General features: G+C 43.3%; 1 protein-coding gene and 2 non-coding genes across 4 annotated transcripts; 1 reads left to right on the top strand and 2 right to left on the bottom strand.

Moving 5' to 3' along the window:
• The first annotated feature begins 2051 nt into the window (after nucleotides 1-2051).
• LOC114801524 (U6 spliceosomal RNA) lies at nucleotides 2052-2158 on the top strand. Its single transcript, XR_003751561.1, has one exon. It is a non-coding gene; the product is annotated as a U6 spliceosomal RNA (small nuclear RNA).
• A 2625-nt stretch (nucleotides 2159-4783) lies between these two features.
• LOC114801523 (U6 spliceosomal RNA) lies at nucleotides 4784-4890 on the bottom strand. Its single transcript, XR_003751560.1, has one exon. It is a non-coding gene; the product is annotated as a U6 spliceosomal RNA (small nuclear RNA).
• A 2168-nt stretch (nucleotides 4891-7058) lies between these two features.
• Nucleotides 7059-11200, bottom strand: LOC114800284 (zinc finger protein 664-like). Of its 2 annotated transcripts, XM_028997451.1 has the most exons (3): nucleotides 10741-11200; nucleotides 8510-8578; nucleotides 7059-8389 (listed from the first exon to the last, which is right to left on the bottom strand). In XM_028997451.1, exons 1-3 carry the CDS (start codon nucleotides 10892-10894, stop codon nucleotides 7296-7298), a joined length of 1317 nt encoding a protein of 438 aa, XP_028853284.1. In that variant the 5' UTR covers nucleotides 10895-11200; the 3' UTR covers nucleotides 7059-7295. The 2 variants fall into 2 exon arrangements, with proteins under 2 accessions (XP_028853284.1, XP_028853285.1); XM_028997452.1 differs by lacking the exon at nucleotides 8510-8578.
• Between the last annotated feature and the right edge of the window lie 7 nt (nucleotides 11201-11207).

Genomic DNA, 11207 nt, shown 5'->3' with positions numbered 1-11207 from the left:
TAGGAGGGGTGCACCTCATAAGAAAGTTTTTAAACATAATTATTTAATAGGCCTTGCTACGCTGATGGATTCTTGTTGGCTGAAGAACAGAGAACATGAGCTGCTTTCCTTTCCTTCTTAGTCTAGCAAGCCTTTCTCCAAAGTGAAGGGTGATCAGCAACATTTACATTTCACTGGAACTGAATGTAAATATCAAACACTGTAATGCCTTTTCTGTTTATGTCTGATATGTATGCATCTGATGCTGGCCTGGCCCGTCTGTCAAACTTGGCACAGTCAATGTGGCGCCTGAGCTAAAAAGTTTGCCCACCCCTGCTATAGATGCACAACACCCTGTGGGAGCAGCACTCAGATGCCTGGACATAGAGAGCAATACAGTACCTGGTCATGTGGAAGCAGGTCCCACCTTCACCTGCGGCCCATTCCATCATCTGTCTGGCACCTATCCTGAAGCGGCTGTAAGAGTACAAGACCAGCATCTATGGATCCCGCTCGAAGGTGATTTTGGGAACAGAAAAAAACGAAATTTAAAAAGGCAGGTGAATAGGTTATGCTCCTCCCGTGAAGTAAATTCACACACAAACAATAAAAACCTAATTTTGTCCAGGTATTTTGGTCACGGCCACCAATGTCAGTACACGAGTACGAACATGAGCAGGTCCTCATCGGTGTCCTCACCGTCTCTGAGGACCAGTCCAGGGACTACTGGAACCAAGACAGCAATAAACAGCTGCCATGTTTCAGGTATTGAACCGAGGCTGCTGTACTGACATTAAAAGTGCTTTAATTCTACTGCTAATGCACAGCTTTCTGTTTTTTATGTGTCAGAGAAGAGCTCATCGCGGTGGAGTACCTGTTCGAGCATACAGGTCTCTGGGTTACGCTGCCAGCATCAATTCGAGAAGGTGGATGAGTACAATATCGTGGACGATGTGGAAGACCCCACCAGGCTGGACGCCCTGGTCAGGTGATCCAGCTGACACATCAGGTCTGACTATTACAGGTCAGACCTGGACTGACTATTACGTCTGTGTATTACAGGTTCGTTGGACCCCAGAGGTGCTGGGAGAGTTCTGCGCTGGACGTTCCCGAGGAGCAGCCTGTGCCAGGGTTGAGAAGACTTCCAACCCAACCTTCCTCTGCCCCTGTTACTTTAGTCCTCTGTTCCATCCCAGCAGCAGCACTCCAAGGCAGCAACCATCCCTCTGATTCTGCGGCTTAGCTGCCTTGTCTTCCTGGACAACAGCACATTCCCAGGACATCATGCTGGTCACACCTTCAGGGTTCACTGCTGATTATTGTTTTTATTTAGTTGATCAAATCTTACATTTTTGTATTTGCCACAAGGGGCGCCAATCTTCATGTTACAGCTGCCCAAACATTTTCCATATTATCGCTTAACTTGAATAAATACACATGTGCTTTCTTTCTACGAGTTATCTGGCGATCCCTACGTCATGATCTGCATGAACCAAGTATAAAACGGAAGGGATAGAATTTCTATCATGTTTTCACACTGATGTGAAATGACTACTGAACCCCATAAACCATTAGCATATTAGCATTCTTTTGCTAAAGCACAGAGTTTTAAGCCTGTAATATTTTCCAAGATATAGACTAAGAGCAGCTAGTAACGCATCATCATCATCATCATCATCTCCGTCGTCTTCTCTCTTTTAGTGAGTTTTGTCTCATCTGGACACTAAGAGCCAGCTTTTTGCTGGAAAAAGCTTTACAGGAAGTGGAATGTGGGGGACGAGGGGGGTCTACAAGGCTGCCCAATCAGAGTGTTTAAAGCATTTCCCATGGTGCCCTGCTCAGCGCACACGTCTGTACAGCAGTGAGTGTTAATGTTAATATTGCGCGTATATACAGCTCATTACAGCCCTGTAATAAAATATATATTTAAAATGTTTATGTAACAGGTTACAAGACCTTTAAAACGTATGATAGAAGAAACAGCATTGAAAACGAACGCACAGTCCCAACCGTCCTTGTGACAGATTACCCAGCAGCCTCGGTTAAATACCGCTGCGTTTCTGAGTGTAGACGTGCTTGCTTCGGCAGCACATATACTAAAATTGGAACGATACAGAGAAGATTAGCATGGCCCCTGCGCAAGGATGACACGCAAATTCGTGAAGCGTTCCATATTTTCTTTGCTCACGAGGGACACTAAAATGTCACAATTCTCTCTTAAAAAACACCTTATTTGTCTCACGTTGCACCTAAAAGTTGCGTTGTGTTAAAGGCCTTTTTGGACACAATATGTTGTTCATATCTGCTTCCATGAACATAATTTATCAGCCTGTTTTATTTCGCTCAGCAGCACCATTTTATTCATCTGCACCTGAATAAATTAACACCTTTGTTATTTTTGTGTTTTCAGCGCAATAGTAATATTAGAAGAAATCTTCTCTTCGGAGCATCTTTGCCACCTTCAGGTGCCTCATGGGCTGCGGCTGTACGCACAGGTCGGCGCAGGTTCCCCCGTTTCATGAATCACACCCGATTATTTGCGGGGATTAATAAATGAGGCCCGTTAAGTGTACGTCACAGTCTTGAGTTAGATTTAGAACATGTCTGTGTTTGCTAATTCTGTGTCCTGTACATGAGTTTATGCTAATTTACTCTGCTTGGTATCGCCAGGGGTCAAGCGGCAGGAGTGTGGGCCAAAAAGAAGCACGGTGCAATCATTTAAAACGGTTTTTATCCAGATAGTCTGTATGGATGATGAAGATGATGATGATGATGATGATGTGTGGCGCCACCATGTGGTAAGAGACAAAACTGAGTTTGCAGTTTTTAATGTTAACCTCCAAGACTGTATCAGATTGACCTAAAGTTAGGGCTGGGTCATATAGAAAAACAATTCAACATATATTTTACATAAATATATTTTTTCCCAGCTCGAACAATTTGATAAAAACTGAATGATTTTGTGAAAAAAGGGTGATAGTAGCCTAGTGGGTAACACACTCACCTATGAACCAGAAGACCCGGGTTCAAATCCCACTTACTACCATTGTGTCCCTGAGCAAGACACTTAACCCTAAGTTGCTCCAGGGGGGGACTGTCCCTGTAACTACTGATTGTAAGACGCTCTGGATAAGGGCGTCTGGTAAATGCTGTAAATGTAAATGAAATGCATTTTAGATCTTTTGGGCCACTCTCCCTCTGCCATGATGCAGTTAAGCGATAACACAGTTATCAGTTTTCAAAGTTATCATAACTTCGGCGCTTGAGAAATTAAATAAAACCCTGGCCGTAATGAAATCTGGCTTATTTTGTGACGTAAGCACGCAGTGATCCACACGTACACACGTTCTCTCCGGATGTACATGCTAATGTCCCAATGTGCATGCTTGTGTCTGCTTGCTCTAGTTTCCAGAATATTTTATTCACTTTGCAGGCATCTAGCAGTCGCTATCAATATGCATGAACTTTCAGAAATTCCAGAAATGTCTGGCATTTAAAAGTAATGTAAACATAAAATATGCCAATTTCTCCTGGAACCTCAACACCACCTCCACCACCAAGAAAGCCCAGAAAAGTCTGCACTTCCTCACGAAGCTGAAGAAGGCAAACCTCCCTCCTCCCATCCTCACATCATTCTCCCAAGGGACCATTGAGATGTTCTCTGCTGCTACATCACTGACTGGGACGGGAACTGCACTGTCGCTGAGCAGCGGATAGTGAAGACAGCAGAGCACATCATCGGGGTTCCACTTCCACCATCTCCCAGCTCTACGAGAAACACCTCATCTGTCCAGCTCGGAACATAATGAAGGACTCTCACCACCCCTCACATGCCCGCTTCTCCCTCCTACTGTCTGGCAGATGGTTCTGCAGCATCAGAACTGTAACTGCCAGACACTGCTAGAACGTCTTCACCCCAAACAGTCAGAGCTCTCAATGCACCGCCATCACCAGAACACTGATAAACTCAACAACATTATACTTCCAGCCTTATGCTCCTGGTTTTTTCACATTCTTACACATTTTGAATGTTTGTCTTGTCTTGTATAATATCCATCTTTTATGATTGCACTATGGGGGGTCTGTGTGAAACATTATTTCAATACATGGCATACTGTGTATATTGTTGTACTGACAATAAACCAATGTTGAATCTTGAATCTTGATTTTATAACTGGCCAGCATTTTTGAACAGTGTCCTGCAGGCAATATTTCAAGTACCGGCTACAAACGTGGTGATTTTGGAAGTTTCCTACAGGATTCTTGTTTCACCTACCTGAACAAAATTTTAGCCAAGCTGAATAAATATCCAAATCCATTTCAGCAACATTTTACGCCATGTGCATTTCACGCGTCAAACGTTTATATGGTCCTCTTTGAAAGTATTCAGGAGCTAAATTTGAGCAGCTAGACAAGAAGTTTAACGTTTAAAACTCCAACACCGCTCCAAATACCTGCCAATTTTTTATGTCACCACTGGATGGCGCTGTTTCTTAAAAGGTAACAGCACGTACGATCGCTCTGCGACAAGCACTTTTTTTACTCCACTAGAATCAGATTCAGAATCAGAATCGTATTTATTGGCCAAGTCAGAGCAAGCACATACAAGGAATTTGATTCCGGTAAATGGTGTCTCTCAAGTAGAGTAGAAAAACAACAAAAAAAACAAAACAACAATGTGCATGGATGTGTGTAAATGTTATTGTACAAGCTGTGGAATTAGTTTGTGCTGTTTCTAAATAACTGTATCTAAAGGTGTTTTTTAAGAAAGAATTGTGACATTTTAGTGTCCCTCGTGAGCAAAGAAAATATGGAACGCTTCACGAATTTGCGTGTCATCCTTGCGCAGGGGCCATGCTAATCTTCTCTGTATCGTTCCAATTTTAGTATATGTGCTGCCGAAGCAAGCACGTCTACACTCAGAAACGCAGCGGTATTTAACCGAGGCTGCTGGGTAATCTGTCACAAGGACGGTTGGGACTGTGCGTTCGTTTTCAATGCTGTTTCTTCTATCATACGTTTTAAAGGTCTTGTAACCTGTTACATAAACATTTTAAATATATATTTTATTACAGGGCTGTAATGAGCTGTATATACGCGCAATATTAACATTAACACTCACTGCTGTACAGACGTGTGCGCTGAGCAGGGCACCATGGGAAATGCTTTAAACACTCTGATTGGGCAGCCTTGTAGACCCCCCTCGTCCCCCACATTCCACTTCCTGTAAAGCTTTTTCCAGCAAAAAGCTGGCTCTTAGTGTCCAGATGAGACAAAACTCACTAAAAGAGAGAAGACGACGGAGATGATGATGATGATGATGATGCGTTACTAGCTGCTCTTAGTCTATATCTTGGAAAATATTACAGGCTTAAAACTCTGTGCTTTAGCAAAAGAATGCTAATATGCTAATGGTTTATGGGGTTCAGTAGTCATTTCACATCAGTGTGAAAACATGATAGAAATTCTATCCCTTCCGTTTTATACTTGGTTCATGCAGATCATGACGTAGGGATCGCCAGATAACTCGTAGAAAGAAAGCACATGTGTATTTATTCAAGTTAAGCGATAATATGGAAAATGTTTGGGCAGCTGTAACATGAAGATTGGCGCCCCTTGTGGCAAATACAAAAATGTAAGATTTGATCAACTAAATAAAAACAATAATCAGCAGTGAACCCTGAAGGTGTGACCAGCATGATGTCCTGGGAATGTGCTGTTGTCCAGGAAGACAAGGCAGCTAAGCCGCAGAATCAGAGGGATGGTTGCTGCCTTGGAGTGCTGCTGCTGGGATGGAACAGAGGACTAAAGTAACAGGGGCAGAGGAAGGTTGGGTTGGAAGTCTTCTCAACCCTGTCACAGGCTGCTCCTCGGGAACGTCCAGCGCAGAACTCTCCCAGCACCTCTGGGGTCCAACGAACCTGTAATACACAGACGAAGTTATGGTTAAAGGTGAATGACAAAACAAACCTGAAGCATCATATACTACATTCACAACAAATTCTTAAACAATTGTGACCTGGTCTGTAGGTCTTGTCTCGAGCTGCTCCACACCGCCTCTTATGGCTACGAAGTCTGTGAGGACGCAGTGGCCGAGTTCAGGCTGTCTCTGAGAATCCAGCTGAGAGATGAGCAGGCTAAAAACCGGTTTGATGCGAGTCTTACTGTTGGAGAAATTTGTGAGGAGTAACAGCCAATTGCTTGCTCATTTTAAGAGGATTTTTTGTTGCATAACACACTACTGATAGTTGTTTAAAAACGCAAAAGTATGATTTTATCCGATTATTTGATTAATCGATGAAAAAAAAGACAGAATACTCTATTCCAAAAATATTTGATAGTTGCAGCCCTAATGACTTACAATCAGTAGTTACAGGGACAGTCCCCCCCTGGAGCAACTTAGGGTTAAGTGTCTTGCTCAGGGACAGTAGCAAGTGGGATTCGAACCCGGGTCTTCTGGTTCATAGGCGAGTGTGTTACCCACTAGGCTACTACCACCCACATTTTGACAAGGTTTTTAATACAAAATTAAAATTGAACTAAAATGGTGATCATTAATCTTTCAATAACTGTAATTTAATTAAAGCGTTTCCTACAGTAACGTAACACATTAAAATAAAGTTTTTGTTGCAGTGGCACGGAACTCACAATGTGTGATGTGCGACTGACAAAAAGGGGATTTAATACAACACAAGGCAGGTACAGAAACAGGGAAAACGACCAATGACCCAAAGAGGACATGACAGCGGGCATATAGTACAGGCCAAAAGTTTGGACACACCTTCTCATTCAGTGTGTTTTCTTTATTTTTATGACCATTTACGTTGTGGAGTTATGTACTTAACAAAAAAAGGTGAAATAACTGAAAACATGTTTTATATTCCAGTTTCTTTGCTCTGATTACTGCTTTGTACACTCTTGCCATTCTCTTGATGATCTTCAAGAGGTCGTCACCTGAAATGCTTTTCCAACAGTCTTGAAGGAGTTCCCAGAGGTGTTTAGCACTTGTTGGGGTCCAGCTCACCCCAAACCATCTGGATTGGGTTCAGGTCCGGTGACTGTGGAGGTCAGGTCTCCACTTTTTGTTAAGTATATAACTCCACATGTGTTCATTCATAGTTTTGATGTACATTTACATCAAAACTATGATGATGATATACTATGATGTACTGTACATTTATATTCAAAAACAGGAGTTAGGAAATCAGGAAACATCGACAACATGAAACTCCAATCCAAAGCGTGGAGCTGCCCACCCACAACCAGATCATGACAATTTTATTTGTAGTTCAATTACATAACGCCGTTACACCAAGCTACTCCCCAGGATTTACTTCAGCGTGTACAGTTTGATGTCTGTTGTGTTCATTAAGTGTTGCAAAACTTTTAGAGCAAAGACTGCAAACGTATGGCTTCTCTCCAGCATGTCTTATCTGGTGTTTTTTGAAGTATGAAGCGTGTGAAAAGGTTTTTGAACAATGTAAACATTGATAGGGCTTCTCTCCCGTATGGATCCTCTGGTGTACTTTAAGAGCTGACGCTCGTAAAAAACGTCTCCCGCAGCTTGCACATTGGTGTGGTTTCTCCCCAGTGTGTATACTGCGGTGTGTTTTTAGATGTGATCCGTGCGAAAAGCTGAGGCCGCACTCTTCACACTTGTAGGGTTTCTCGCCGCTGTGTATCCTCCGGTGTATTTGAAGGTTTGATGCGTGTGAAAAGCTCATCCCACACTGTAGGCACTGGTAGGGCTTCTCTCCGGTGTGCGTCCTCAGGTGTTTTTTAAGGCCGGATCCGGTCGACAGGTCCATCCCGCACTGAGCGCACCGGTACGGCTTCTCTCCTGTGTGTGTCCTCAGGTGGATTTTAAGGTTATATCCAGTCGAGAACCTCCTCCCACACTGGACACACTGGTGGGGCATCTCTCCAGTATGCATCCGCTGGTGTCTTTTAAGCTGTGACGTGTATAAAAAGCTCAAACCGCACTGAGCACACCGGTACGGCTTCTCTCCTGTGTGTGTCCTCAGGTGGATTTTAAGGCTGGATCCAGTTGAAAATGTCCTCCCACACTGGAGACACTGGTGGGGCGTCTCTCCAGTATGCATCCGCTGGTGTTTATTAAGCTGTGATGTATATAAAAAGCTCATCCCGCACTGAGCACACCGGTACGGCTTCTCTCCTGTGTGTGTCCTCAGGTGTATTTTAAGGATGGATCCAGTTGAAAACTTCCTCCCACACTGAACGCACTGGTGGGGCTTCTCTCCACTATGTATCCTCTGGTGTCTTTTAAGTTTTGATGCATATAAAAAGGTCATACTGCACTGAGAACAGCGGTGAGGCTTGGGTTTCCTTGGGTTCAGTTCCTCTTCGGTTCGCTTTTTTGTTCTTACTTTGAGAACGTTTTGATCAAGCGCTGTAAAGAAGAGACACATAACAAAGTTCACATGTTAACACGTCAGATTAAAATCACATATCCAGAGTTGTATACAACATTGGTTACCAAATAATTACCAAATAATAATGTATTACATACATTTATGCCCAATACTAAGTAGAATGTTTGGCCGGCAACACAGTCTTTGAAGAGAGAATTTGTCTGATTCTGTAAAAAAAATTGAAAGAAAGAAAGAAAGGGCAAAGACAGCCACTTCCAGTTACCCATTTATCTCAATGGCAACATCAAAAATCCAGGTTTGTTTGTATGGAAATAAAACTCAGCTTGATGGCTCTACTATACAACTTCATTGACATAAACACCCTGAATCAAAAAAAATATAGATAATAATTGAGACTTATAGTACCTTTTCTACCTTTCTACAACTTCTTTGAATTTGTAATTGAAATGTGTTAAAGACTCATACACACGAATGCTGTTCACAGACTTCAGTTCAGCATTCAACACCATCCTTCCTCAGCACCTGGTCGAGAAGCTGAGCCTGCTGGGCCTGAGAACCTCCCTCTGCAACTGGATCTTGGATTTCCTGACTGAGAGACCTCAGTCTGTCCGGATCGGGAACATCATCTCCAGCACCACCACACTGAGCACTGGAGTTCCTCAGGGCAGTGTGCTCAGTCCAGTGCTGTTAACCCTGTTGACCCACGACTGTGCAGCAAAGCACACCTCCAACCACATCATCAACTTTACCCATGACACGACCATGATGGGTCTCATCAGCAAGAAAGATGAGTCAGTGTACAGGGAGGAGGTGCAACGACTGACAGACTGATATAAGGTCATCAATCTATTTCTGAACGTGGACAAAATGAAGAAGATGATTGTTGACTTCAGAAGACAATGGAGGGACCACTGTCCACTGAACATCCACAAATCTTGTGTGGAGATAGATACTCTGTGTTCATCTAGAGGAGAACCTCTCCTGGACTCTCAACACCAGCTCATCAGCCAAGATCAGCGTCTCTACTTCCTGCAGAGGAATGCCCATCTCCCCCCACCCATCCGACCCTACAGTGGATAGTGAGGACATATGAGAAGATCATCGGAGTCTCTCTTCCCTCCATAACAGACAAAACAAAGCCACCAGCATTGTGAAGGACTCTACACGTCCTTCACATGCACTCTTCAAACTCCTACCATCTGGGAAAAGGTAATGAAGCATTCGGGCCCTCACTGCCATCCCACAGGCATTCAGACACCTGAACACTCAGGGACTTTCCTCTCTGGACTGAGACACAAACTCTACCTCATATGTTTAGAAAATATTATCTATTGAAAGCGAAAGTGAAGTGATTGACATTGTGAAACCCTGCAGCACAGCACACGGTGACACAACAAAATGTGTCCTCTGTATTTAACCATCACCCTTTGTGAGCAGTGAGCAGCCATGACAGGCACCCGGGGAGCAGTGTGTGGGGATGGTGCTTTGCTCAGTGGCACCTTGGGATTTGAACCCGCAACCTTCTGATTACGGGGCCGCTTCCTTAACTGCTAGTTCATCACTGCCCCACTATTACATTTTTGCATTATTTCTACTGTGCACCTTCATTATTTGTTTCTCTAGTTAAGCGCCACATGCTTTTTTGCCCTAAATGTTATTCTTGCTCTGCCTGTCCCATGTTTGCATTTTATGTACCCCAGTTTGTCAATGTCATACATGTGCAATTCATGTCAGTATGTAAATGTGTTTAAATGTAGAACCTGGTTCCAGAGAAACGTTGTTTCCAATTTTACAGATCCATTAACATATAGCATAACCATATACCAGATAAAACTATATCTGGGCAATTCTGAAAGTATACTGTCACACCCAAGACAGTGAAATACCAGGTATTTGTAAAATGCAAGCAATTTCAAATTTTTGGACTTTCTGTATTCAACTGTATAGTTTACATAAAATATATTGTCAGAAAATATTTAAATAACACTATGCTTCTTATTTTATCTTGCAGTCCCTCTAATATTGGTGATTTTTAAAATCACAATGAACAAAAGGGAACAGGGAACAAAACGGGCTAGGACAGTCCCTGGTCATTTCCTGGTTCGTAAACACGGAGCTGACTTGCTTTATTTTATTTATTGGGTATGCAGTATATATAGAAACCTTTAAATTCATACTGCAGGTGGGTGTGGTTCGTACTGAAAGCAGGCGGGGCTCATATTGTAAGTGGGCGTGGTTCGTGTTGTGAGTGGGCGTGGTTTCGCGCAGGTGACGCGACTTAGTCACTGGATATCTCTGCCATGGGCCACCGTTTATACCGCGCGGCCCTACTTTAACTCGTTGTTACAGCATTTCACTCACTACTCACCCGAAGACAGAAATGTATCGAAATCAGTCTTCTCATCTTCTCCTGTTGCTTCCAGCGTTTTCCCAGCACAATCCAGAGGTGAGCCGGTGTCTGATGAAATATCCAGTTCAGCATTCCTCACGTCAGCAGGTAACGGTGACAGGCAGGGATCCATCTTAAGAGTAACAAAACGACACAAGGCCGCTTCATTGGCCAGGGCGCTCGGGTAACAGCCTCGCAGGATTTAGTGTGTGTTGATTGTGGAGGATCTGAACAGGTTCACTCCGTTTTATGGGGAGTGACGCATCAGAGACTCGAGTTCTAATCAAATCCCTGCAACTGGGTTCCGTCTTACTACTTTTATGTCCTTCTGTTGGTTTAAACGATGCGTCATCCATAAAAAATCTCATCACGAAATAAGGACAGACAGCAACAGAAAACCAGAGATGGAGCACATAATCACCCCTACAGGGGAAGTGACTTCACTG

Source organism: Denticeps clupeoides, chromosome 12, assembly GCF_900700375.1.
Source record: "Denticeps clupeoides chromosome 12, fDenClu1.1, whole genome shotgun sequence".
Lineage (NCBI taxonomy): Eukaryota > Metazoa > Chordata > Actinopteri > Clupeiformes > Denticipitidae > Denticeps > Denticeps clupeoides.
This window is presented reverse-complemented; position numbering and strand designations above follow the sequence as displayed.

What these genes read in the sequence shown, in the direction of transcription:
- LOC114800284 (XM_028997451.1), bottom strand. Translation starts at nt 10,894, where the DNA reads ATGGATCCCTGCCTGTCACCGTTACCTGCTGACGTGAGGAATGCTGAA. An exon ending in CGATACATTTCTGTCTTCGG is followed by an intron (nt 8,579 to 10,740) that starts GTGAGTAGTGAG and finishes TTTTTTTTACAG; the next exon opens with AATCAGACAAATTCTCTCTT. An exon ending in ACTTAGTATTGGGCATAAAT is followed by an intron (nt 8,390 to 8,509) that starts GTATGTAATACA and finishes TCTTCTTTACAG; the next exon opens with CGCTTGATCAAAACGTTCTC.